Source organism: Tamandua tetradactyla, chromosome 11 (genome assembly GCF_023851605.1).
Source record: "Tamandua tetradactyla isolate mTamTet1 chromosome 11, mTamTet1.pri, whole genome shotgun sequence".
NCBI lineage: Eukaryota > Metazoa > Chordata > Mammalia > Pilosa > Myrmecophagidae > Tamandua > Tamandua tetradactyla.
In genome coordinates, this window is record NC_135337.1 from 77,207,128 (window position 1) to 77,235,108 (window position 27,981).

Below are 27,981 nucleotides of genomic sequence, written 5' to 3' on the forward strand. Positions count from 1 at the left end.
TGGAGTGACGTCACAGACGGGTGACCTCACCGCGGCCAAGGTACCGGGAATCTCAGAGGCGGGGATGGGGGGAGGATGTTTCTCTACCACCCCAACCCCACATGTCTGTGGTGAAGTCGATCGAATTAGTGCTGCCCAAGGATGCGGTCTACCTGGCCGGCTCCAGCATAAAAGGGCAGGTGATTCTAACCCTGAAAAGCACGCTGGTGGACCCCATAGTGAAGGTGGAGCTCGTGGGAAGGGGTTACGTCGAATGGAATGAAGAAACTGGGGCGTCCCGCGATTACAGCAGAGATGTTATTTGCAACAACAAGGCAGACTACGTGCATAAGACAAAGACGTTTCCAGTGGAGGGTAAGGACAGCCAAACCTAGCCATAATAAGAACCTGGGCCTGGAAGGTAAACACGTCTGTTAGTCGATCAACAAACCCACAGGGATATCAGAAATGGACAGAATCTTGATCTTTTCCTAGGAGGGAAGCCATGTCAAACAATGACAATCAGGAACTTGAAACATGAAAATAATAAGACTGGCTTTCATAAGAAGCTGAAAGAACTCAGATATTCAAAATGATGGCTCAAAGTAGTCCCCTTGGAAAATGCTACACTTAGTCCAACCGATTGTCTTTTGGGAGGCTCATAGAAACCCATCTTGTTATTTTATAGGTAAATCTTCCTCCCAAGGAGATGAAATAAGGGGGGCCTGTGGTCAGGGGGAAAGAGGTTGATAGCAGAAGAGTTGGGGAAAGCTTTCCAGACTTCACTCAAGCATCATGTGCCTTAGCCATTCAGGAAGTCTGTCCTTTCCAAACCATGTTTATGGGGATGTTTCCAGATACTTGGCAGTCAAGCAGGTTTGGTCGGCACTTGGGTGACAATTTTATTTTAGATATAGTTGTCCGAGGAAGTGACCTGCGCACATATCAGAGTGATATATGGTCATCAGCCAGGCAGATATCTGGGGGACAAGTGGCAACATGCAGGACCCTAATATTTGGCAATTATGTCACTTCCCTGTGCCCCAGTTAACCATTCTGTAAAATGGGAACAATTTTTTTTAAATCCTACTTCATAAGATTGTTTTGAGGACTGAATGATTTAATGGCATACAGAGGGCTTAAAATTGAGTCGGATATACAATAAGTGCTCAGCGAGTGTTCATTGTTTCAACTACTGCCAAAACATATACCCCCCCCACTCCACTCCCAGCATTAGGTACCACCCTTTGATATTTCCAGATAACTTAATTTCTCCTCAAAAGCATCAACCCAAAGTGATGGTTTCATTCATTTACTTAACATTTATTGCACATCTACTGTGCACAAACAGCATGCCAGGTTCTGGGGATGCAGTAATGGACAAAAAAAAAAACTGCTCCCCAGTCAGTGTCTTAGAGATTGGCATCTGGTGGGGGTGGCAGGAGACAGGACAAAAAACTCACAATCAAATGAGAGGGTTTCAGAAAAATGCAAGAAAGAAACTAGAAAGGGGCCAGCGGGGGGTGGATGTCATAGAAATGGGGGTGGTCTTGGAGGGCCCTTCCTTGCTTGTCACTCATTCAACAAATATTAAGCACCTACTGTATACCAACACCACAGATCCAGCTCCATGAAGGTAGGGAGTTTTATCTGCCCTGCTCAGTGCTGTAAAACACTGCCTTAACCCACATTTAGCACAGCAGGTGTTTAACATGTACCTGTGGAATGAATGCATGCCTGAATCCCAACTCAATCCCTCAACTTTCTCAGGCCCAGAACTGGGGTGTGCTAAGCCAGTCCATGTCAACGGTTTGGGGTGACCACCCCAGCCACGGCGCCTAGCCTAGCATTTATGTAATATCTACATGCCAAGGGTTCTCTCAAAGGAGAGGCTCAGCCTCACTCAGATACAGAAGGGTTACAGAAAGGCCAAACAAGTAACCCAACTCCCCACCAAGACAATAAATAAAGGAAAAGATGAAGAAAGAAAGGGGAAGGAAGGAAGAAAGGATTCTAGAACTTTCTGATGGCCTCGGTATGTTTTGCTTGCAGATAATTGGTTAAGTGCAGGGAGCCACACCTTTGACTTCCATTTCAACTTACCTCCCAGGCTTCCTTCTACGTTCGCCAGCAAAACTGGCCACATCTTCTACTTCCTACAAGCTTCTTGCATGGGTCGGGAGCAAATTTTAGCAAAGCAGAGGATCTACCTAATGATTCAAGGGACTTCAGACTTCCACGAAGAAAATGCATTTCAGGTACCAGTGGGGCTGGGCTGGAGGAAGGGGATATCCTCAAAGTCCCCAGTAGAACAGGGGAGGCCGATGGGCAGGGGACAGAGGAAGGACCAACCGGGGAAGGTGTTGGCGTCTCCCCAGGCTCAGCTATTTCACGGAAGGTGAGTCAGAAACCAAGGCGGGACCAAGGCAGTGGGGTCTCAGCTGGGGCTGATTCTGTGCTCCCCAGGAAACAATGGGTGATGTCTGGGGACATTTGTGGGCGTCATGCCTGGTGGGGTGCTTCTGGTATCTTGGGGGTAGAGGCCAGGGACACTGCTCAACACCCTACGATGCACAGGGTGGTCCCCCAAAACAGACTTATCCTGCTGCAAATGTTGACTAGCTCCGAGTGGGAGAAAGTCTACAGAAAGCCAAGTTTGAGAGGAAAACCCACTATGATTCTCTCGGTGAGAGAGCAACCTGGACTCCCCCAAGCTTTCCAGGAAACCTGGACCCTCAAACAATGGCTATGATGCCCCCGCAGGAGCCAGGGAATGGGGGCAGGGGTCTCAGCCCTAGGGGAGGGAAGGGCTGTCTTGCATCCATGCAATGGGCGACCACGTGCAGATACGGAAGTCAGGGCAGGGGACGTGACACTGGCCAAGGTTACTTCATCTCCCTGGGGGACTCTTGGCAGCAGAGTTTGGTGGCCAATGAGGCTGTTGTTCTAGCTCCCAAGGCACAGGTTTAAATCCTGGCTCCCCCCTCTCCCGGCTGCAAGGGAAGTTGCCTCTCTGTGCCTCTGTTTCCCCATCTGTCAAATGGGCACAGAGATAGTACCCGCCTCTTAGGTCGTCGAAAGACCGGCGAGTGGACTTACTGCAGTTCCGGGACTGGGAGGGCACATGCTCCTTCAATCTTGACCACCATTGCGATGTTTTCTGTGTAGTGGCACAATCACCCCCCAGCCTGGCCCACCTCTGGGGATGATGTTTGGTGGGGTGGACCAGCTCTCAGATCAGCAGACTTTGGGCCTCGGGCCATACATCCCCTCTCTAAGCTTCTTTTCAAAGCTAAGCCAGAGTGCAGAGGCCGTGGGGGGTGGGGAGAACTCAGGCAACGGGACAGAACTCAGGCGTCAGGTCAGACCGGACTTGAGTGCTCCACCCCTGGACCCTTCAATAGCCATGTGGCCTTGGGTGACTATCAACACTTTGCAAAGGCTCCAGTGTCCTAATGTGCACAATGGGGTAACAGTGACACTTCCCTGGCCCGAAGCTTATACTCTGCAAGCCCTTAGCTCTAGCTCAAGGTCCACACTAAAGATGTGCCCCGTAACTGGTAAGGGCTATATTATTATCACAGCTAAGGGTTGAGAGTAATGAAAACAGTGTGTGTTTTTTCTTTAATTACGCAGTTTTGTTTTGCTTTTTTTTTTAACCAGACTGGTCAAGGGAGGCTTCTCTGAGATGGTGGCATTTTAGCAGAGAATGGAAAAGCCACGGGGAGAGCTCAGGGATGGTGTTCCAGGCAGAGGGAATGGCCAGTGCAAAGACCCTGGGGCAGGGACGGGCCGGGGCAGGTCTTGCGGCACCTCGTAGACCACAGGGAGAACTTGGGCTTTTATTGACGGGTGAAGTGGGAGCCACAGAGGACTATGGGAGGAGGAGGGTCACAATCGGACTCACTCGAGCCACTGCTGGAAGGACAGACTATGTGTGGTGAGGGCAGGGGTCAGGGGACCAGGACAGGTGCTAGTACTTGGTCCAGGGGAAAGACGATGGAGACGGCACCAGGAGGAAGATGATTCTCCCCACATTCACTCCGTTTTCCCACAGTGCTCAGAGGATGCCTGGGAACACCTGAGTCAGGTCCCGTCCCTCCTCTGCCCACAGCCCTCCATGGCTCCCACCGGCCTTGGGGAAAACCCCAAGTCCTCCCTGCAGGCCACAGGGCCCTGGACAACCTGCTCCAGCCCTTCCTCTCTCCCTGTCTCCCTCTATCCCCAACCCTTTCTCCACTCCAGCCACACGGACCTGCTCACTGTTCCAATACCGAGCCTCAGGGCCTTTGCACAGGCTGGGCCTCTGCCTGGCACACCCCCATCTTTCCTCCTTGTCCTTCAGATCTTGGCTCAGAAGCCACGTCTTCACTCTCCTCTATTGCTCTAGGCATATAAAGTGCTACACACACACATACACACACACACACACACACACACACACCGCCTAGGGGGACAATTTAGCCACAACTATCAAAACTAAAAAGGAACATGCATTTTGCCCCAGTCACCTCCCTTCTAGAAATTTCTCCTGAACATAATCTCTCACGTGACATTACCCCTTGCAGCCCCGTTTGTAGCGGCAAAAAAAAGCCCAACACCTGGCTACAGCCTAAACATCCATTGCAAAGGGGATTTTTCAAGAAAGTAGAAGCACCAGTCAAAGGAACATTCTATGGCTATAAAAAAAAAAAGGAAAAGAGAAGAATGAAGCAGGTCTTCAGGTCAGGATCCCTGAGATATCATACTGAGTGAATACAGAAAAATTCAGAACAGCATGTATAACGATACCACCGTTGGTGGTAAAGAAAGAAAAAAAAAAAGCCACAAGACTTCCTTGCAGGTGTAACAAACGTCTGGCAAGGAGACACCAAAAACTGGCAACAGAGGCAGCCTCCTGGGAGGGGAGCTGGGAACCGGGAGGCATGAAACTTTCCCCCTCCAATCTTTTTTTTTTAACAGCTTTTTTGAGATAGTGATTTATGCCCCAGACAATTCATCCATTTAAACTGTTCAATTCAGTGGCTTCTAGTATATGCAAAAGAACTGTGCAACCATCACCACCATCAGATTTAGAACATTTTTCCCCAAAGGACACCCTGTACCCCATTAGCTAGTCAATCTCCTTTCCCCCCAGCCCTCCAGCTCTAATAGCCCACTTTCTGTTTCTGTGAATTTGCCTGATCTGGACATTTTATATCGATGGGTCCTTTGTGGCCGGCTTCTTTCACTCGGCATCGTGTTTTTGAGGTTCATTCATGCTGTAATGTGGATGAGTACTTTGTTTCATTGTACTCCTAAATAATATTCCAGTTTTATCCGTCCATCCACCTTTCGACAATTGTGAAGAATGCTGCAATGAAGAAATGCAAGATTTTGCGTGGACTGGTGTTTTCTTGTCCCTTGGGTTTATACGCAGGAGTGGAATTGCTGGGTCGTAGAGTAACTCCACGTTTAAACATTTTGAGAAACTGCCAGGCTGTTTTCCAAGAGCGGCTGCACCAGCTGACTTGCCCACCAGCAATGTAGGAGGATTCTGATTTCATCACATCCCTGCCAAGCCTGGTAGTTTTAAATTTTTGAAAAATATGACTCATCGCCTGTTCAAACAGTAAGTGCCATTTGGGAGACTAGCTTTTCCCAGAGGCCCTTCCTAGCCATCAACCCTAAGGGAGACCTCCCCGAATTCTCTTTTCCCATCCCCCCCTTTCGTATCACTCAGCCTTGTTGCTTATAACTGGTTCATTTTCAAACGTATTATCTTTATGCTCCGTCTCCCCCACCAGGACAGGGATTTCAGCTGGTCTTCGCTCCTGTGGGTTTTCCTTGATATTGGATGCTAAATCTGAATGCATGAATGAATGAGTGAATGAATGAATGAATGAATTTTGAATGTATGCAATGAATTTGAATGAACGGATTGAAATGAATGAATCTTCCTAATGTCTCTTATATACCAAAGGGATACAGGGTTCCAAAGAGCTCCAAAGCCAAGAACTGAGCATAGTCGGATATGTACCCCAACTTTCTTGGGGCGGGGGGGTCGGCCACCCCATCTGGCCTGGCACAGGGACCCCACTGGGTCACCACTGGTACTTTCTTCAGGACCAGGGCTGAACGGAGGAGGGCCTGCTCTTGAGTTAGGGCAGCTGGGCCATGCCTTAGCACTTGAGGGGTCCTAACAAATGTGAGGAATTTTCGGATAAGACTAGAGGGATTTAAAAAGAAATTGCCTGCCATCAGCCCTCAGGAGGAGGGGAAGCGTAGGAAAGCTGAAGAGAGGCCACATGGGAGCCAGAGGGAAGGTGTGGGAGGCGAGGTCACAGGGTCAGGGGTTGGTCCAACTTTCCAAAGAGGAAAGAAATCAGACTGGGTGCAGGGAAGTGTCAGTGACTTTCAAACCACAGGTTGTGACTCATTGTGAGTTGAAAATCTATTTAGCGCGTTCCCGGCATATTTTTATAAAATGAAAGAGAAGGCTAGACTAGAAAACATCAGAATAAAGGCAGTTTGGTGCGCTGCACTCAACTTTTTTAAATGGAAAAAAAAAAATTAGAAGAAGCAGAACAGAATAAAAATTACCAAAAAATAAATTTGGTTTAGGGCGGGCCATGGTGGCACAGCAGGCAGAGTTCTCACCTGCCATGCCAGAGACCCTGGGTTCGATTCCCGGTGCCTGCCCATGCCAAAAAAAATTTGGAAGGGTACATGGGTGGTTCAGTGGTAGAATGCTTGGCTTCCATGCGGGAGACCTGTGTTTTATTCCCGGATCATGCACCTAAAAATAATAATAATAATAAAGAAATAATAAATTTGGCAAGGGAGTTGCCACCAACTCTTTTAAAATGAAAGAAGAGAATGAATAGAGTATTCATTCAGAGGGTTGCAACCAACACTTTTAAATGAATAGAGTAAATATTTTTTTTTAATTTTAAAGCAAAAAATAAGTGAATAGAGTAGGAAATATCATCAGGCACAAAGTAAGCATGAGTATTATTTCATGAAACTTAATTCTCTTTCATAGATGTCAGTGTAAATATAGGTATAAGTGTTTTTGTGTCAGTATTTAAATCTATATTTTATAAGCTTAGATTGAAATGCTAGTGATCAATGAAAGGGGTATAATATGTATGAATTTTTTTTCTGTTGTCTTTTTATTTCTTTTTCTGAATTGATGCAAATGTTCTAAGAAATGATCATGATGATGAATATGCAACTATGTGATGATATTATGAATTACTGATTATATATGTAGAACGGAATGATCATATGTTAAGAATGTTTGTGTTTCTTTCTTGTCATATTTTTTTAATTTAATTTAAAAATTAAAAAAAATCTATATTTTACTGTGAGCAGTAGTGAACAAAAAGGAGGAGAAGAAAGGAAGAAAAAGGAGGAGAAGGAGGAGAAATAGGAGAAGGAAGAGAGGAAGGGAAAAGTAGAGAGGAATAAAAAGAAGGGAAGGCTGAGTAGGAACAGGAGAGAGAACTACAAGCAACCTCCAAACCCTAAAACATTTATGATCTGGCTCTTACGCTAAGAGTTTGCCCGCCCCTGCCCTCGAACAGCTTTCGCACATAACCAAGAATGCTGTCTTCAGGATGCTCTTTTTTTTTTAAGCAATTGTATGATATCAAACACATGAAGCTACAAGAATGTCTTTCATGGTGGAGAAGGGGGATGGAAGGACAAATGAATTATTTTGCAATGCATTCGATCACCATTGTGAGAACACATGAGTCAGAACGACAGGCAGCGACTTGAATGACTTGCAAACATCTAATGTTGAGCAAGAAAGGCATTTTGCTAGAAATCACAAGCAGCTTGATACCATTTCTTCAAAGTATCAAATATGCAAAGTGATACTATATGCTTCTTCTGCAAATAGTTGTGTTCCTAAATAACATCAAGATGCGCCCGGGAATGACAAAAACACCCCATTCAGAGGACACATGCCCAGGAAGGGTAAAGCAGGGTACAGAGAACCCAGGAGATTTCAGCCATATTGGTAGGCCGTTTATTTCTTAAACTGTAGTAAGGTACGGTGAGGCTCATGCTTTTCATGGTTTGCTTTTTTTGCTTTTTCATGAAATAATATATATCTTGTTTACACACATGCATATATGTAGCAAGAAAATAAAATGTGTAGGAACAAGGAATTGACCATGTTCAATATGGGATGGTTGCACTCTGGAGCTGGGAATGCGCTGAGGTTCACCAGGGGGCTGAGAAGAAACTTCCATGACTTAAGTGGCGTTTACAAGAGAGTCGACCTTATAATGATGTATTAACTTTTATGTTTGTTTTGTGAAGTTTTCCCGACCTGTGTTGTATTTCATAATAACTGTTTAAAGTTAAAAATGCATAAATAAATGATAAACACCATATTTTCCCTCAGGAAAGGTGGGTGGGAAAAAGGGACTTCAACTCTGATGTAAACAGAAAATAGAGTTTAATTGTAAACTTTGATAAATCAGATAGAGACATGGCGGGGTGAACTAGTTAAGTGATTCAAAACAGAGTGGAAATTGGGTGACAGGGTTGGGACAACCCTGATTTGTGGTGTTTGCCAATTTCCATGGTGTAAATACTTCCACCCTGGCCAATTTTAAGCTACCTACCTGAGAAGTTGGGGGGAATAGGGAAAAAAATGCTTATGACCAATTCTTGCAAACTGATACAAGCTGGCTCCCACTTGCTGTATTTGCTATTCTAATCTCCTATTCTTTTTTGGTACGCTTGAGTTAGACCAAAGGGGATGCGGCAACTTGTAAAAGTATACTTTTACAACACTTGTCAAGGTATCAGATTCCTCTTGAAGGAGACACAGGAAGCCATCAAAAGTGGGAAGCAAGGAATTCCAAAATCTTTACATCAGCAAGTCCCGTCCAACCCCAGGTTATGTCAGATCTTTTAGAATGTTATATCCACAAATAAAAAATAAAACATTACCCAAACCATGCATTAAATATAACACAGATACGACTTTATTTGCAATCTAGCAGTTGTGTATTGCTCTAGCACTGCATTTTAAGGCATTCTTTAAATATATCATATAAGGTCAATTCTACAGTTTTCAAAAGCCCACAGTCCCCATGCCCAACCCTAAAGTCTGAAATATTTGGGTAAATTCCAGCCTTGGGCTTCGACTGTTTAAGATATTTCCTGTTTTGCCAAAAAACAAGGTTCAGAGAAGTCAAGCTACTTTCCCTAGTCATACAGCAAGAGAATAAAGGAGGTGGGAAACGAAGCCAGGGTCTGTCTAATTGATTTCTTAGGGCTATTTTGCAGATTAAAAAACCCATGCTCCGGTCAGTTTAGTTGGACACCATAAGGACATGGAATCTTGAATAGGGCACTGAGATTTTGTTGGTTTGTCCAGGTTAGTGTGATGTCCCGAAATATTCCAGAGTAATTTGGACAGTGAATAAAGGCGTATTTGAAAAGTCCCCTTGGGGGAATGAGGAGAAAGAAAAAAATGTTCAACTTCCCCATCTGGTGAATTTCTACTATTCTCACAAGCAGTGGGGACAGCCAAATTAATAGGCCGAGCCCTCCATCTTGGGGTTCGCCCCTATGAAACTTATTCCTGTAAGGATAGGCTAAGTCTACTTAAAATTATATCTGAGAATCACCCCCAGAGAACTTCTGTTGCTCAAATGTGGCCTCTCTCTCTCTTTCTCTCTCTCCAAGCCAACTCAGTAGGTGAACTCACTGCCCTCCCTCCTACGTGGGACATGACTCCCAGGGGTGTAAACCTCCCTGGCAACATGGGACAGAAATCCTAAGATGAGCCAAGATCCGGCATCAAGGGATTGAGAAAGGCTTCTTGACCGAACAGGGGCAGAGAGAAATGAGACAAAATAAAGTCTCAGTGGCTGAGAGATTTCAAATAGAGTCGAGATGTTATCCTGGAGGTTATTCTTATGCATTATACAGATATCCCTTCTTAGTTTATGGTGTATTGGAGTGGCTGAAAGGAAGTACCAGAAAGTGTAAAGCTGTGTTCCAGTAGCCTTGTTTCTTGAAGACGATTGTTGACTGTGTGATTGTGAAAATTGGGTCTGATGCTACTTTTATCAGGGTATGGACAGATGAGTAAAAAAATTTATGGATAAAAAATAAATAACTAATGGAGGGACAAAGGGTAAAATAAATTGGGTAGATGAAAATACTAGTGGTCAATGAAAGGGAGGGGTGAGCTGTCTGGTATATACGAGTTTTTTCCTTTTCTTTTTAGTTCTTTTTCTGGAGTGATGCAAATATTTTTAAAAATGACCATGATGATGAATATACAACTATGTGATGATTTTGTGAGTCACTGATTGTATACTGTGGATGGAATGTATGTGTATGAAGATTTCTCAATAAAAATATTTTAAAAAAACAAAAAAAATCCTCAGACTGGTAACTGCCTGGAATAAAGGAAACTGGGAGATGGCTCCAGGCTTTTGGTTGAACACCCCCCCCCCCCCCCGCCCATGAATCAGACTGTCTTGGTCCCTTTTTTTTCTTTCAACTTTTTTTATTTTGAAATAATTTCAAAGGTAAAAGGTAGTTGCAGGAGCAAAGAATCAATACAGAGAACTCCAGTGTACCCTCTACTCAGATACCCAGATTTACAAATTTTTAACTCTTTGCCACATTCCCTCTCTCCCCAACTCTCCATCCATCATCCTTCTCTATCTATCCATCTATTTACCTATCTACCTATCTATCAATCTAGATATAAATCTCCCCATTCATTCATCATCTGTCAACATCTATCCATGCATCTGCAGCCATCCACCTATCCATTTGTAGCTCTCCATCTCTGCATCAGTTCACCATCATCTGTATCTATCCATCCATTTCCATCCATCCACCCATCATTTGTATCTCTCCATCTCTACACCAGCTCACCATCATCTGTATCTATCCATCCATCTCCAGCCATCCACCCATCATTTCTATCTCTCCATCTCTCCACCAGCTTACCATCATCTATATCTATCCATCCATCTCCATCCAGCCACCCATCCATTTCTATCTATCCGTGTATACTTCAAGTGTAGGGTGCACACATCATGCTCCCTGAACACATAATACTTCCAAAGTATGGGAGATGGAGGTACATTTCCAAAAGAAGAAGGATATTCGCTTATGTAACCACCTTAAGTACAATGACCAAGTTCAAGAAATTTCATGTTGACCAAAAGCTTATAGTCTGCATTCCAGTTTTCTCAGCTGTCCCAATGACATTTTTCTGGGTCTTTTCTCTTCCATACTCAAGACCCAATCCAGGATCACCTACTCCATTTAATGGTCATTGTCCCTTCAGTCTTGGCAGGAGAATCCCCAAAGCCCCAGAGCCTCAGAGGTGCCAGCATGGTGGACCTTCAGGTGAGTGAGAGGATCTTGTGGGCAGATCCCTCACCGCTCTTTGTCACCCTCCCCTCCTCTCTTCTAGAAGCCCCTGTTCGTGGAGACCGAGAAGAAGATTTCCTACAACTGTTGCAGCCAGGGCACCATCTGCTTGCAAATCCACATGGAAAAGAATGTCTTCCGGCCCGGAGAGAGGGTCATTTTCACGACGGAGATCAACAACCAGACCGGCAAGTGCCTGAAGACAGTGGTCTTCGCCCTGTACGCCCACGTGCAGTATGAGGGCTTCACGCCCAAGGAGGAGCGGCGGACGCGGGCGGAGAGCAGCGAGCTGCTGCGCCAGGAGGCCAACACCCACATCGCGCCCTTCAATGCCACCAAAATCGTCAGCACCTTCCACCTGCCCCCCGTGATCGCGGTGAGCGGCGGAGCGCGGGACGGCGAGCTCATGAAGACGCGGTACGAGCTGGTCGTCACCGTCCACCTGCCCTGGTCCCTGACCACCATCAAGGCCAGGGTCCCCATCATTGTCACCGCGAGTGCCCCTGTGGACTCGGCCGGAGGCCAGCTGCTGGATGGGGAGTGCCACCCCGTGCCCGAATCGCCAGAGTTAAGTGTCCCGAACTTCTAAATATTAAAAGCTTTATCAGACTCCGCCAGCCGCCCTCTTGTCTGGCTCATTGGACAGAGGTCGGGTGAGTGCAGCCTGGGTGGTCTGCGGCCGACCTGGCCCTCCCATCCCAAAAGACATTGTCCCAGTGACGGGAAGGCTCAGCTCGTCCCTTGTTTACTCTGGGCCCTCCTTGCTGGCCACTTACAATACCTAGAGCAGAGGTTCTCGCTGATGGGGACGGAGGAGAGGAGATCCTGCAGGCAGAAGCTGCCAGGGGGCAGTGGTGGCAGCGTCTGCTTGCTTTGCTTTGGTGGAGAGGTGGGTAGAGCCCAGGAATGTTATCCCACATCCCCCAGTGCAGAGGACAGACCCCCACTATGCAGGATTATTCAACCCTCCAATGCCAGAAACCTCTGACCCGGGGTTACTTGTTGGGGGTGGAGGGCAGGTTGTCGTTGAGCCCCAAAGCTGGGTTTTTTGACCTCTCACTAAGTCAGGTCAAGTGTGTCCTCTGCCTATAGCCCTCCAGGGCTCCCACCTACTCAGGGTAAAAGTCCAAGTCCTCCCCACAAAGGGCCAGCATGACCCACCCCAAGCCCGATGCATCAGCATCTCCTCTGCCTTTGCCTGGGGCTGACCTTCATCCTGGCTCACCTGGACCAGGTAAATCACCTCCTCCCTAGTCCCAGCCCCTGCCCGCATCCCCTACATTCTGTCCTCCCCAAATACGACTGCCAGATTTAGCAAGTGAAAAATCCAGGACACCTGGTTACCTTTGAATTTCTAAATGAATACTTTTTTTTTAGTGTAAGTATATCCCATGCAATATTTAGGATATACTTATGGGGAAAAAATCATTATTTGAAACTGGGCATTCCGATGTTTTTCTTTAAATCTGGCGATTTCTGTTCACGGGACAACCAGAAGACTCTTTTTTGTGTTTTCTTGTTTTTTTTTAAATTAATTTTTTTAACTTTTTTTATTACTTAAATTAACAAACAAAACATTAAGATATCATTCCATTCTACATATACAATCAGTAATTCTTAATATCATCACATAGTTGCATATTCATCATTTCTTAGAACATTTGCATCGATTTAGAAAAAGAAATAAAAAGACAACAGAAAAAGAAAACGATAACAGAGAAAAAAAAGATTATACATACCATACCCCTTACCCCTCACTTTCATTTACCACTAGCATTTCAAACTAAATTTATTTTAACATTTGTTCCCCCTATTATTTATTTTTTATTCCATATGTTCTACTCTTCTGTTGATATAGTAGCTAAAAGGAGCATCAGACACAAGGTTTTCACATTTACAGAGTCTCATTGTGAAAGCTATATCATTATTCAATCATCATCTAGAAACATGGCTACTGGAACACGGCTCCACATTTTCAGGCAGTTCCCTCCAGCCTCTCCTTTAAATTAATTTTTAAATTTTTTAAAAAGTACCAAAACCCACCAAACAAACGCAAATATTCATAACTTTTGATCATTCCATTCTATGTATATAATCAGTAATTCGCAATATCATCACATAGTTGCATATTCATTATCATGATCATTTCTTGGAACATTTGCATCTATTCAGAAAAAGAAATAAAAAGAAAACAGAAAAAATTTCATACATACCATTCCCCCACCCCTCCCCCTCACGGATCACCAGCATTTCAATCTAAATTTATTTTAACATTTGTTCCCCCTGTTATTCATCTTTATTCCATATGTTTTACTCATCTGTCGATAAGGTAAATAAAAGGAGCATCAGACACAAGATTTTCACAATCACACAATCACATTGCGAAAGCTACATCATTAGACAATCATCTTCAAGAAACATGGCTACTGGAACACAGCTCCACATTTTCAGGCAGTTCCCTCCAGCCTTTCCACTACATCTTGACTAAAAAGGTGATATCTATTTAACGTGTAAGAATAACTTCCAGGATAACCTCTCAACTCTGTTTGGAATCTCTCAACCGTTGACACTTTAATTTCGTCTCATTTCACTCTTCCCCCTTTTGGTCAAGAAGGTTTTCTCAATCCCTTGATGCTGAGTCTCAGCTCATTCCAGGATTTCTGTCCCACATTGCCAGGAAGGTCCACACCCCTGGGAGTCATGTCCCACGTAGACAGGGGGAGGATGGTGAGTTTGCTTGTTGTGTTGGCTGGAGAGAGAGGCCACATCTGAGCAACAAAAGAGGTTCCTTTGAGGGTGACTCTTAGGCCTAAATTTTAAATAGACTTGACCTATCCTTTGTGGGGTTAAGTTTCATATGAACAAACCCCAAGACTGGGGGCCTATAGCTTTGGTTGTCAACACTGCTTGTGAGAAAATCAAGGATTCAACCTGCAGAAGTTGAATTCCCCCCCTTTCTCACCATTCCCCAAAGGGGACTTTGCAAATACTTTTTTATTCCTTGTTCAGATCACTCTCAACCAGAATATTCTTGTTTCGACACAAACCAGACTCAGTCACTCCTGGTCTTAAAACCCTCCATCCTGTCCCCACAGCACTTGACATGAAGTCCAAACAGCTGGCCTTGGCCTGCAAGGCCAGGCAAGGTCGGGAATGAAGGAATAGGCCCAGAATGTATCTTTTTGGATAACGACTCGGAACTATTTCTTCAGCCACCTGCAGGCTGCATCTTACTGGCACCCACTGCATCCCAGGTCTAGCCCCATTGCAGGCCCCAGAGGAGCTTCCTAGAACCTTGAGGCCTGAAGACATCGCACCTGAATGGCATTCCAGAAACCTTGCCAACAGCCAGAGAACTCCACTTCACCCCATGCAGTTTTCATTTGAGGAGTGAGTGTGGAGGGGATAGAATGAACAGATTTCCTGTCTTTCCTAATTCATTTTTTGGAGGGTGGTGCTGGCAGAGGCCTGGCCCAGGCCCCCCCACCCCTTTTAGGTTTGCTTTTAGGGCTACTCTGCAAAAGCAGGTCATGGTGTGGGGCCTGGCTCCTGGAGGCGGTCACTGCTGGAATGAGTGCCTGTTGACCTGGGTACGTCACTTTCCCTCTGCAGTGGACAAGAGGGTCCAACCTCAGGGCTGGCATCCCACTGCAGCCTCTGCTTCCCAGAAACTCACAAAAATACTTTTTGGGCGGGCCATATTGACTCAGCAGGCAGAGTTCTTGCCTGCCATGTGGGAGACCTGGGTTCATTTCCTGGTGCCTGACCATGCAAAAAAAAAAAAAGGCTTTTTGTCGGGGGGGTGGCAGGACGTTTTTAACATGCTTGGCCTCAGTCTAAGCAGCCTCAAGGCTCGGCAGGGCAAGTCTGTACCCTGAACTAGGTCCAGAAGGGCTTGTTTGTGAATGTGGGCTTCTCTTCTTCAAGCAGCAGTATGCCTCCTCCAGGAAGCCTTCCGGCTATGCCCCTTGGAGGTGGGGTATCATGAGCCTGGGAGTGGGGAAGATGACAAATATCTCTGGTTTAGGACAAGTGGTATCCCTTCTCTGTGCCTCAGTTTCCCCAACTATAAAACTGGAAATGACCATCGTATTCACCCCTAGGATTTGGAGAAGACTAAAAGAGCTAGTATGTAAAATGTGCTTAGGAGACAGGTGTTCGCCAAATACCAATTACGATTTTTATTATTTGTTTCCTTCTCACTTGGGGTGAAACCTCCAGCCTGGCTTCTCCAATAATTGAGCCCCTCCCCCAACCCAGTAACCTGCAAGTCACCATCGTCAGCCTTACTCTCTTAAAGGTTTATTTGGAAAAATTCAAATCCTATAGACAAGTTGAGTGATATATGAACATGTGTATCTTCCACCTAATTCACCAGTGAACTTATTGGCTTTTCTTTTTCCACTTTCTCTCTCCCCCAAATGAGCTGAAAGAAGTTGCAATATCCTCATGCTTCACCTCTAGGTTTAGCACTTCACTGCTGAGCCTAAAACCAGGAACCTCTCCTAATTAACCACAAAATTATCATCACTTTCAGGGATTTAACTGATTCAATACTATAATTTCACATAGAGTTCAAGTTAAAGTTTTGCCACTGTCCCAAGATATCTTTGATGACTGTGTGCGTGTGTTTGGGGGGGAGGGACAAGAAATCCAGGACCCAATCTGGGATCACAGGTTGTATGTTCTTATAATATTTCATTAGTCTCTTTGGTAACTTAAAGCAGTCTCCCTGCCTTTTTTGTGCATTTCATGAAGGATGTTTTTCAAGCAATCAGACCAGCTGTGTTGGAGAAGGCCCCACATTCCAGATTTGCTGACATCTCAGGAGCCAATTCAGGTTTTGCATTGTTGACAGCCTGGTCTCAAAAGTAACGTTGTATTCTTCTCAGAGCATCTCATCAGGAGGGGTGGTGTTGGTTTGTTCTCATCCTTAAGAGGTCAGTCAGATGGCAAAGATGCCTTTTCCCCTTTGAAATTGATAGATAATCTACCGGGAGGATATTTTGGATTGTGCAGTCATCTTGTCTCTGGCAACTTTCACCCAGTAGTTTTTGCATCCATGATACTCCTTGCTTGGATCAGCCATTATACTGGTGGTTGCAAAGTGAATTTTGAATCCTGTGACTTCTACTACATTCACTATCTGCATTGTTCTCCCAGGAAGAGCTTTCCCTGCTCGAAGACCCTGCCAGCTTTCTAATTTCTCTGCAGTACTGCCTAGGGCTGGCCATTTCCTCCTCCCTAAAACTTCCTCTTCCCTTGACTCTCCCAACAAGACACATTTCTCACTCTCCTCCCAACTCTCCGACTGCTCCTTCTTGGATCTGGAATTTTGGCTTCTGCTTTTCATCAATGTCACAGTGTCAATGCCTCCTCTTCCAGGAAGACTCATTGGCCATTCCTTTCTCAGATCTGGGATTTTGGCTTCTGCTTTTCATCAAAGTCACATGTCAAGCTCCTTTTCCGGGAAACCTTCTAGCCACGCCTCTCACGCTCCCGAAATGTGAACACCCTCGAGGCCGAATCTCGCAGACACCATATCCCACTGCCTGCACATTATTTTGAAATCTGGAAACACCAGGCTAAGGACAATGGACTCCACTGGACTCCACCCTATTGCTTCCATTCTATTACCCTGTGGATAGAATAGAGAGAAATCACAGGAGCCGAAATATGGCCAGGAATCTGCTATGAGAACAGCTATAACATGGCACCAGCGGCTAACGTTTTATCAAACCATTCCCGTTTTTCTCCCGGGATGCGGCTGGACTACATTTTCCAGCGTCCCTTGCAGTTCGGTACGGCCATGTGACTGAGTTCTGGCCAATGGGATGTTAGAGGAAGATGATGTCACTTCCGGGCTGGCCTTAAACTTTCTGAAGGAGACTTGCTCTCTTTCTCTTTCCACTCAAGAGCGTGGAAATGGACAGAACTTGGATCCCTCAGCCTGGATCACTGTTTGGAGGACAGCTGCCCAGGAAACTCTATCTTCCCTGGCCTCTTGCATAAGCAAGAAATAAACCTTGACTGATAAGCGCCCCTGGTTGAAATTGGAAATTATCTAGCCCCAGGGATTCTCTCCATGGGCACTGCTGACATCTAGGGTGCGGCATTTATCGGGGTGTTGTAGGATGACAAGCAGCACTCCTGGCTTCTGACATAGATGTCAGACCACTTCCTCCCCACTAGTGACAACCAAAGATATCTCCAGATTTTGCCAAATGTCTTCTCTGGGCGGCAGAATCAACCCCAGTTGGGAACATCTAATCTGCTCTGTTCACACCAGTAGGTACATTTCTAGGAGACCCTCAGACATTTGGGGGACATGAACTCAATGTGGCCACAACTGAACTTGCCATCTCATCTTCCTCCATCTTTACCTTCACCTGCTTCTCATCTCAGTGAAGGACCCGCCTGAGGGTCATCACTGACCTTTCTTTCTCCCTGTGCCACCACACCAAGTCCTGTGCATTTAACTTCCTAAAGATACATTAAACTCATCCACTTCTCTCCAGTCCCACCATCAATGCTTGCTCGCAGTATGGCAATAACCACCTCCTGGCATCCATTCCTGCCTTCTTTGGTCCACTCTTCCACTAGCGGCCAGGTATTGTTTCAAGCCACTAAGCTCTGGGGTAATTTGTTATGTAGCAATAGCTGACCGATATAGGGAAGATGCAAGAAAGAGAGGTATCATGAAGCTGAATTGAGAGATGATGCTTTGAGGAACTTTTCAAAATGCACTTGTGATTACACCTCTTTGGCTTCAGCTGGCCTTCAGCTACACTGGCCTCCTTTCGGTTCCCCTTTGTTCTTTTCACATTCTCTCCCACTGCCACGCCTTCACACAGGCTGGGTTCCCTCTGCCTGGGACATTTTTCACTCCCTTCTTCTAAATAACTCCCCCAAATCCTTCATGTCTTAGTTCAAACATTGCTTTCTCGGAGAAGCCGTCCCTGAGTTTCCTTGACATGGCACCACATATCTCTCCTACTCATCACAAATGCATCTGCACATTTTCTTTGTGGAATTTCTTCATGAATGTCTGTCTTCCTCCAAGCCAGCACTGTCTGATAGAACTATCGTGCAAGTCACCTATGTCATCTAAAACTTTCTGGTGGTCACATTAGTCAAAGTAAAACAGAACAGACAAAATGAGCTATATTTATAATTTATTTTTTATTTAACCCCACATACTCAAGATATCACCTCAACATGGAATTAGTATTTTTAAATTAATAATGTGTGATTAATAAGATGGTTTCCATTATTATTTACTGTGTTGTGGTGGTGGTTGTTTTAGTAAATCTTTGGAATGAGCTGTGTTATCTCAATTCAGACCAGCCACATTTCACAATTCTCGGTGGCTATCATACAGAGACAGCCCAGTCCTGGACCATGAATTTCTGAGGTTGGGTGCTTCATTTCATTCTTTGATCAGCCTCTCACATAGTGCCTGGCACACAGCAGGCAATTAAGAGAGGTTTGTTGATTTAATAATAAAAATTGCAATCCTAGCTCACATTTCTTAGACACTGAACTCTAGGCCTGACGAACCTGCTTCATCTCTTCTAATCCACATGACAATTCCCTGTGGGCAGCTCCCAATGCCCAAGGGACTGAAGCTCAGAGAGGTGCATCTATCTGTCTGATGTCATACGGCAAACATGCTGCAGAGATGGGACTCAAAACCTGTTCTGCCAGCTCTAAAACCTGTGGTTTTAACCACTGTGGACTCCCTGAATTTTGGATGGGGAATTTAATTGGCAATTTTGGAGACAGGAAAAAAGAGAGAAGGAGAGGAGGCTTGGAGAACAGTGAGGCTTATGCTCACAGGTCTCAGTGTCACTGGAATTTGGCTGGCAAGAAATATTAGAACCATTCTTGGGTGTTAATTCTCTACTATGTGTTTAGGGCGCTTCATACCATCATTTCTCAATTCGCCCCAGAGTCATCCTTAACACTTCTCTTTCTCACCCTCCTCCTATATTAGTTAGCTATTGCTGCATAACAAGTTACCCCAGAACATCATGGCTTAAAGTGTCAAACATTTACTATTTCACCATTTCAGGAATTTGAGAACAGCGTGGCTGGGTGGTCCCGGCCCGGGGCTGACAGCCTGGCCTCTGTACCTCTTCTTTGAATATATATCCACAGTCCCCAGAAGGTGGCTGGTCCCCCGCCAATGTTTGTCTGTCCGGCCTCATCCTCTTTTCTTCTGGACTTCTGAGAGCAGGCTGCACCTCTGAGCTGTGTGGTTCCCTGAGCAAGTGATAATATCTCTGCTTATGTTCATCTGCAAAATGGGTCTACAAGAGCCTCTTACTCCAAGGCTGAGCATGCTTGAACAGGTAAAAGCCTAACATGTGAACAGGTGCTCAGGGAATAATAAAAATAGTATCATGCAACCTTTATAGGCACTGGCTGCATACCTGGCACACTAAGCTCCTTCCGTGTATTGTGTCATTAAATCCTCCCATAACCCATGCATGTCTGAGTTTCCTTGGGCTACTGTAGCAAGCACCACAAGCTGGGGGCACTTCAAACAATAGGCCTTTATTGTCTCTCAGTTCAGGAGGCTGGAAATCCAAAATCAAGATGTGGGCAAGGCTGTGCTCCCTCTGAAACCTGCTGGACAGAATGCATCCTTGCCAAGCCTGTGGCGAACACCAGCTGGGGTCCCTCGAGGGTCCCCTGTGTAGTGAGTGACTGAGCCCAGATTCTAAACACTATATCATTTCTGCACGTTTGTTCTGTGACGAGGGGGCTCTACAGACCCATAGGAGCCCAGGGGCTGGAGCCTAGGGCTTGGGTTTGAATATTAATGCATATGTCCTCTCTGCTTGGGCCTCAGTTTCCCTTAGTGCAAAACAACGATATGGGAGCAGCCAGGGGCGGTAGGTACCTGGGAAGGCTCCGGAATCAGAGATGAAGTCTCCCCAGGCCTCTGTCACCTCATCTGTAAAACAGAAATGGCACATCATCTAGAATAGAATCTCTTCTCCTTGGCACTGTTGAACTTTGGACAATTCTCTGTGGCTGGGGGCATCCTGGACACAGAAGGGTGTTGAGCCAGCCTCCACCCACTCGATGCCAGGAGTGACAACCGAACATGCCCCCAGACAGTCGCCCCATGTCATCTGGGGACGGAGACAGAGCAGCCCCTGGATATTAGAAAGCTGGAATCCCGTCTTCATGAGTCTGATAGCAATTGCTAAGGGGGAGAGTCCCAGCTCTGCTGTCTGTCGTGTGCTGTTGGCTAGTCTCTTCCATTTCTGAGCCTCAGTTTCCCCATCTGTAAAATGGGGGTTTCAACCCCAAAGGCCTCCCTCCCGAAGACTGCAGCTTTAGTCTGAATAAGCGCTCACTAAGCACTCCCCAGGTGGACTGTTCTGGAAATCTCTGTCCCATGCTGCAGCCCCAGAGGTGGCTGCAGCACCCTCTGCTGGTTGCCTCGCCCCCCACCCCCACCCCCCCAGAGACCCCAGACTCAGAGAGTGGCACAGATGGGTGTTGGGAGGGGAGGGGCTGCTTCCTGTGGGGCGATCGGCTGTTCCCACTACACCAGGTGGGCCAACGGGAACGCTGCTGGGGCCGCCCCACTTCCTGCCCCCAGCGGAGGCACCTGACGCCCTGCCTCGCCTCCACCCCCAAAATAACCTCCCTGGCCTCTGGCGCCAGCTGCAGCCTCCCACTGGGGGGGACGCGAGGGACGCAGGACATGCTTTACCCACCCAGCAGCTGCAACCACGGTGGCACCCGCTCTGCAGGGAACCTCCACCCACAACGGCTGCCCCCTCCAGCATTCCACTCCCACGGAGGTGACCAGACACTCCCCCTTGACACCCTTCCCCCACCCCACTGCTCAGGAACTGTGAACCCCGAGGAGGCTTGGCCACCCTGGTGGCTGGGGGGACCTGCACCCCCACATTGGAGGTGGCTCCAAGTGTCACCTCGAGTGTCTGTTTATACTTTTTTTTGGGGGGTGCCATGGTTGCCTGGACAACAGCCCCCCACCTCCCCCGGGGGAACAAAGAGGCAGCCAGGAAAGCCAAGAACGGCGTGTTTTCTTGCCGCCAGCGTGACTGCCACCTCCTGGCAGCTGGCACTCAGGGGGCCTGGGCCCTGAGCCACCCAGCCTGGCTGCCCTGGACAAGGGGGTGGAGGGGGGCTTCTGGGGGTGGGGGTGGGGGTGGCTTACAGCTGCAGATATGGAGGTGCAGAGGCCCAAGGGCTTCTGCTTTTCCACTCCGGTTAAGCCTCTGTCTTCCCGCCCCATTCCCCCAGGGACATTTGCCCGCTCTGCCCGCAGAACCTCACGGGAGGGGCTCCCAGCAGGACGGGCCACCCCAGAGGCCACGTGGACCCAGCGCCCAGCCGGCAGTTACCTCGGGCATCGGGCCAGGACTGCAGGGGTGAGGATGAGGGGGTGGGCATCCAGTGGCCCTGCCAGGGAGGGACCGGACGAGGAGACAGCGGGTCTCAGTGGGCCTCAGCGCTGCTCCCCTCCCCCCAGCCGCCATCGCTCACAGGGCGCAGCGGGCAGCTGGCGCCACTGAGGGCCTGGGGGCGGGGACGGGCCAGGGCCTGCATGTTAAAAGACCCCCCGGCTTCCCGCGGCGAAGCAGGCCGGGGCTGAGACAAAAACTTGCCTGCTGGCCACTGGGCCCCAGCCGGTCAGCCTGTCCAACCACCGGCTGGAACCATGGGCAGGGAAGTGAAGCAAATAATTTTTTTAGAGTAAATATGTCCTGTGCAATATTTGGAACATAATTATCTTTAAAAAAAAAAAGGCTCATTGCTTGTCGGAAATTCATTTCAGTGGGTAGTGGGTGTCCTGTATTTTTCTTTGATAAATCTTGCCGAGAGACAAAACTGAGCTCACACATGACCCCTAAAATCTACTCCCTTGCAGAGTCCCTGACTCAGGGGTTGTTCTGTTTTCCCTCTCTGCTCCTCAGGCCCAAGCCAAAGGCCCAAAACTGTCTCACTTCCCAAACCTTGACCTGTCCACTCTCCCCTCCCGAGTCTCTCTTCCATCCTCCTACATTGCCTCCTGCAGACGCACTATTTTTCTCCCACAGTCCGTCCTCCATGCTGCCCTTCCTGTATCTCACCTGCTCCACCCCCTTTCTCCCCCAGAGACTTGAGCAAGACCCTCCCCTGTTCTGAATCCAACACTGCTCCCCACAGCTCCCTGGATAAATGCTAAAAGCCTCCACCTGTCATTTAGGCCGCTTCCCCAGTAGGGTTCCATCAGACTTCGGGACCCCAAGCCCCCCTCTCCTTTGGTCACTGGAATAAACTCTGATTTCACTCTCTCTCAGACCTCAGGGTATGGGCCATGGCCTAAACCTAAGTAGGCAGGTCCCTTTCCTCCTCTAATCACACCTCTTCAGGGTTCCCACCTCCTATAGGATAAGACTTGCCCCGTCCCCTCCCTGCCCTCCCCTCCTCCCACTCTCCCACTTGCTCCTTCAGCTCCAGCCACAAGGGCCTCCTGGCTGTTGCACCAAGAAGCCATGCGCGGATCTGCCTCAGGGCCTTTGCATGGGCTGTTCCAGCTGCCGGGAGCACAGTCCTCAGACAGCCATGCAGTTCACCCCTTGTCTCCTTCAGGTCTCTGCTTAACTGTGACCTCCCAGTGAAGTCTCTCCCCTGCCCATGCTATCTAAAATTGCAAACTGACCCCCTTCCCATCGTCCTTTCCTGCTGTATTTTTCTCCATATCTTGACTCTCCTTTGAATACATGATTCACAGATCATTGTGAGTTTTGTACATTGGTCCCTCTACCCCCACCAGGATGCCACTCCACGAACCCAGGCTCACTGACATATTCCCAGTCGGGTACACAGAAGGTGCTTAATAAATACTTCCTGAATGAATAAACTTCTCTATGCCGGGAATGACTTCCTACCCTCTTTCCATGTCTTTCCTTGTCGTCAATACTTAGCTGAAGCAGGTGGGTTCATTTTCCTTCTCCAGGTTCCTTATTGTCTGTCTGGTCCCCTCTAAACCTTTATCCACAGGGCAGCCTGAGAGATCTTTCAAATGCTCCAACCTGACCTTGCGCTTCTGTTCTAGAACTTGCCATTGCTCATCAATGCCCTGAAAAAGCTCTTAAACTGCCCCTGCTAATCTGTCTAGCTCCCCATCTGACATTCTATTATCCAGCCTCACTCTATATCTTTGCAGCCTCTCTTCCCTCTGTCAGGAACACCTCTCTGCTGTTGACCCCCATTCACCTTTCAGGTCTTTGCTGACACATCACCTCCTCCTGGAAGCCTTCCAGGACCACTCCTTCTCTCCCACTTAGGTCCGGTGTCTCCTCTGAGCTCCACTGTGCCTGTGTACCCTTCACCATGGCCCCAATCCCCCTTTATTTCATCCCCTTCATTCCCAGAGCCAACATATCCATCAGGCCTGGGAACCCATGACACTTTTAGGGGCCCCACAGAAATGTCTTAATTTTCATTTCTCTTAAATTCAGAATACCCTCCACCCCTGCACCCTCACTCCGTCCTGTACCCCTGTCCTCCCCCAAAGATTCAATAAAAAGATAGCTTTCTCTCTCAAAAAAAAATCAGAAAAACAAATGACCATAACACTAATAAATACATACTAATGAAGCCAGCCTTGATCATTCTTTGTCTTTATACCCATGCAGTCATAAAATCGATTTTTTTTCCCACGGGGCACAGGGAACATAAAGTGCCAAGGACTCACAAAAATCTTAAGGTCCCACACCTCCCTCCCCAGTGGAATGCAAAGGCCGGGGTTGGGACTGGGCCTTGGGGTTACCCACCAAGGACCTGGCATACAGTAGGTGCTCAATAATTGCTTATCGGATGACTAAATATCCAGTTAATGGCTGTGTCCTCTCAGGAAGGCTTGGCCTGGCTCATATATAATATGATATGCTTGATAAGTGGGCAGATAGATGGACTGCCAGAAGGCAGAGAGATGAGACCCTGGGGAGGAGCAGTGTCACCTTGGGGCAAGACACTGGCCTGCCTCCTCCCAGCCCCCCCCAACCCCCTTTCAATGGAAAAGAACAACTACAGTGTTTTCAGAGCCCTCCTACTAAAAAGGAGGTGGATGGTGGGGGTGGGGGGAGAGGAGGAAGAGAACTGAAGACAGACAATGCAGTATTCAAATCCCGTGACCACCAATTTATAGCTGTGTGATGCCTGGCAAGTTACTTGGCCTCTCTGAGCATTGGTTTCCTCATTCAGAAATTAGGGCGGACTGGGCTTCTGAATACTGTTAAGGAAATAGCTTAGAAAACAGCAGCCACTTCTTCACATTCCGGGGCTGTGGGAGGCAGGGAGGAGTGGTAACAGGGCCTTCCATAAGAACGAGGCTGGAGCAGAGAAACGGACGTGCGTTTGGGAAATGGTTGTCAGATTTAGCAAAAAGAAAATAAAACAAGTTGCCGAGTTCCATTATACTTCGACTCAACAATGAATCGCTCTATGTCTTGAGACATACTTTATACTACAAAATGATCAACTGTTGACCCGGAATTCAAATTTGGCTAGACAGCCTGTATTTTGTGTCCCAGGGTGGGAGATAGGCCTCTGTCTGAGTGGCAGGCAGGCAGGGAAGACTTCCTGCAGGAGGAGGTGGTAGAGGTAGAAAGAGGGGAGTGTCCCAGGCGACAGAACGAGCCAAAGGCCAACCTTTCCTTCCCCTCCCCCAGCCACACTTGCAGCACATGCGCAGTGGAAAGGCCCTTGGCTGCTTTTGACTGGGGGTGGAGGGCAGCCTGCAAGCCAGGGAAGTAAGGGAGCTGATCCCTTCATCTTGGGCCTCCCTCCCTGTCCTTGCTCACCTGGTGCCCCCTGCTGGGTGTGCCGTCTCCCCACCTCTATTTGAAGTCTTCCTGCTACCAGGCCCTACAGCTCAGAAGACATGGGGGCAAAATCACCAGGCCTTTATCTCCCAAATCCTAATTGGGAACCATCCCTTTGGCCGCACTGGAGGTCCCTTGAAGCTAAAGGCCACCAGGCACATTGACCTTGGAATCTGTGGGACCTCGGACAAGTCACTTCACCTCTCTGGCCTCCACTTCCCTTCACTGTTCCCTTCCCTCACTCCACTCCAGCCATGCCAGCCTCCTGCTTGCTCCTCCAGTTCACCAGGGAAGGTCCTGCCACAGAGCGTTTGCACTGGCTGTGCCAGCTTCCAGGAACACTTTCTCCCAGATCCCTCCCCCACCTCCCTCAATTCTGTGCCCAAATGTCTCTCAGAAAGGTCTCCCCTGACCACCCTATTAAAAAAATGCAGTTTCTCCACCTGCATTATTATAGGTTCCACTCATTTATTTTCTTGATTGTCTGTCTGTCTCCCTTACTGGACATTAAGCCCCAACAAATTGAGATTTCGTCTGTTTTGTTCACTTCTGAGCCTGGCATACAGTAGGAGCTCAACAAGTATTTTTGAATGACTGAATGAGTAGGAAGATAAGGCCAGTAGCGAAAGTTGTGATTTTTTAAAAATTTCTTACAGTTGAATGTTTTCATCATTTTGGGGTCTCACACCCAATTGAGAATCGGATAGACCCTTTAGAACTGTGTTGTGCAATGCAGAAGCCACCAGCTAAATGTGTTTATATTTAAACAGTCAGTTCTTCACTGAGTCACAGACACGGGGCCGGGGGGGGGGGGGGGGGGGGAGGGCTCGTTGGATGGCACAGAATTCTAGAACATTCCTAACATCGCAGTACATTCTATTGCCCAGCGCTCAGAAAACTGCATTTATCTCAGCCATGAAAAAGAATGAAGTTCTGATACATGCTACAACTTGAAGACGTCATGTTGAGTGAAATAAACCAGACACAAAAGGACAAATATTGCATGATTCCACTTAAAGGAAACATCTAGAATAAGCAAATCATAGAGACAGAAAGTACACTAAAAGTTACCAAGGGCCAGGGGTGGGGTTTTGGGTGGGGGTGTGGAGTTGTTTAAGGGGTGCAGGGATTCTGTTTGGGGTGATGGAAACATTTTGGTAATGGATGGTGGTGATGGTAGAACAATAACGCTGTTGAAACGTATGCTTGAAAAATGGTTAGAACGGGAAATTTTGTGTTAAATATGTTACCACAATAAAAAACTTAAAAAATAGAAAATGCAGTTAGTCACCAATGCATGATTTTTTTTTCTATGTTCTTTCTAGAGATTTCACAAGTCCCCACCTCTATCCACACAATTTAGCAAAAGTTGCAAACTAGTGGCCCCAAGGCTGGATACACCCCAAAATCAGGTTTTATCTGGCCCAAGAGTCGTCTAAGAGGCAGGACAATTCTACAATTTGGAATTCCTGTGGATCTGCTCCATCCTGGCATGGCATGCTGCCCCTCTCTTAGCAGAGGCAATTACCTTCTGAATTTGGAACTTTGGTTTATGGGGCAAAAGGACAAAGAATCTTTTGGGGAAAAAAAAAATTCCACGTGGGAAATGATTCAGGGAGGGCTTCATCCAGGAGTCAGAGAGCCTGTGTCCCTGGGCTGACCCTCTCTGGGCCTCGGTTTTCTCATGTGTAAAATGGGAATAATAAAGGAACACCACTTGTTGGGTGAGTCGCGATGTAGTAGGCAAAGGCAGAAGGTGCCCCACACACGTGGGCAGCGGGGATAAGAGTCTGGGTCCGGTTTATTTCCACTCGCTCGAGCCCGGGGGCGTCCCCTGGCGGGGTCACGAGTCGAGGGGCGGTGCCGACTTCACACGTGCCTACAACTTCCCGGGACCAGCAGGGGCGGGTGGAGGCGTGGCCAGGCGGCGGGGGGGGGGGGGAGGGTTGGGAGGGGAGCAGCCTCCCGATCGGATAGGCTCTCCGGCCCGTCACTCCGGGACTCCGCCCCCTCCCGCAGAATAAAAGCCCGCCCCCAGCCGCCCCCAGGCGGTTTCAGACCTGCCGTTGGAGACGCGGGGTACGCTCCCGGGACGCCCCGTTGATTGCGGTGAGTGACGGGTGTGGGGCGCGGCTGGGGCAAGAGCCGGGGGTCCACGCAGTCTTGGGGGGCGCCCCAGGGGACGAAGGGGCGGGGGGCGGCCCTCCTGGGGCTTCGCTAGAGTCTCTGCGGCCTGGGGAGGGGTCTCGAGCCCTCAGGGACAGTCACCTTCCCTGCCCCAACCCCCTTACCCCCAAATTCAACATCTGTCACAGGCTCAGGTTTTTCGCCTCTCGCCTCTCAGTTTTTGGGACTTTGGGGGGGCGGAGAGAACCCTCAGAAGAGTCAGTATGACGCGGTTGGTGGGTGGGGGGCTTAGGTCCCCCATCCCCCACCCCAAACCAGATACTCTCTCAGCTGTACTTACAAAGTGTGCTTGCTTTGCCGAGGCGGTATGCGGGCTTCCTTCCCGTCCCAACCCCTCCTGCAATAGGAATTATGTTCTCCCTGAGTCTTCAGAGACCTCCCTCCCCTCGGGGGTCTCGGAGCTGGGGGTGGGGCAGCCCCTCTGCCTAGGAAAGCCACCCCCCTTCCCCGCCGCTAATGGTTTTGCTGCCTTGGGAACTTCTTACCCCCAACTTCTGAGCCCGCAGCCCACACCGGCCATGTCTTGGGCCGGTCCCACCCCTTCTCTGAG

General features: G+C 47.9%; 2 protein-coding genes and 1 long non-coding RNA gene across 5 annotated transcripts in view; 2 read left to right on the forward strand and 1 right to left on the reverse strand.

Annotated features, from left to right (window-relative positions):
- The first annotated feature begins 7 nt into the window (after positions 1–7).
- Positions 8–12,002, forward strand: ARRDC5 (arrestin domain containing 5). Its single transcript, XM_077121070.1, has 3 exons — positions 8–354; positions 2,032–2,237; positions 11,429–12,002. The coding sequence occupies exons 1-3, from the start codon at positions 102–104 to the stop codon at positions 11,972–11,974; spliced, it is 1,005 nt and encodes a 334-aa protein (XP_076977185.1). The 5' UTR covers positions 8–101; the 3' UTR covers positions 11,975–12,002.
- A 3,218-nt stretch (positions 12,003–15,220) lies between these two features.
- LOC143650361 (uncharacterized) lies at positions 15,221–27,958 on the reverse strand. The gene is made up of 3 exons (XR_013159536.1): positions 27,712–27,958; positions 20,294–20,347; positions 15,221–17,023 (listed from the first exon to the last, which is right to left on the reverse strand). It is a non-coding gene; the product is annotated as an uncharacterized LOC143650361 (long non-coding RNA).
- The window catches only part of PLIN3 (perilipin 3), a 32,225-nt gene continuing 31,446 nt past the window's right edge, over positions 27,203–27,981 (forward strand). Inside the window, exon 1 of one of the 3 annotated variants that reach the window (XM_077121073.1) lies at positions 27,203–27,353. The gene's annotated coding sequence lies outside the window, so the exon portion shown is untranslated. The remainder of the gene's footprint in view (positions 27,354–27,981) is intronic. The other 2 variants (XM_077121074.1, XM_077121071.1) reach the window with 2 other exon arrangements.

What these genes read in the sequence shown, in the direction of transcription:
- ARRDC5 (XM_077121070.1), top strand. Translation starts at nt 102, where the DNA reads ATGTCTGTGGTGAAGTCGATCGAATTAGTGCTGCCCAAGGATGCGGTC. An exon ending in AAAGACGTTTCCAGTGGAGG is followed by an intron (nt 355 to 2,031) that starts GTAAGGACAGCC and finishes TTTTGCTTGCAG; the next exon opens with ATAATTGGTTAAGTGCAGGG. An exon ending in ACGAAGAAAATGCATTTCAG is followed by an intron (nt 2,238 to 11,428) that starts GTACCAGTGGGG and finishes CCTCTCTTCTAG; the next exon opens with AAGCCCCTGTTCGTGGAGAC.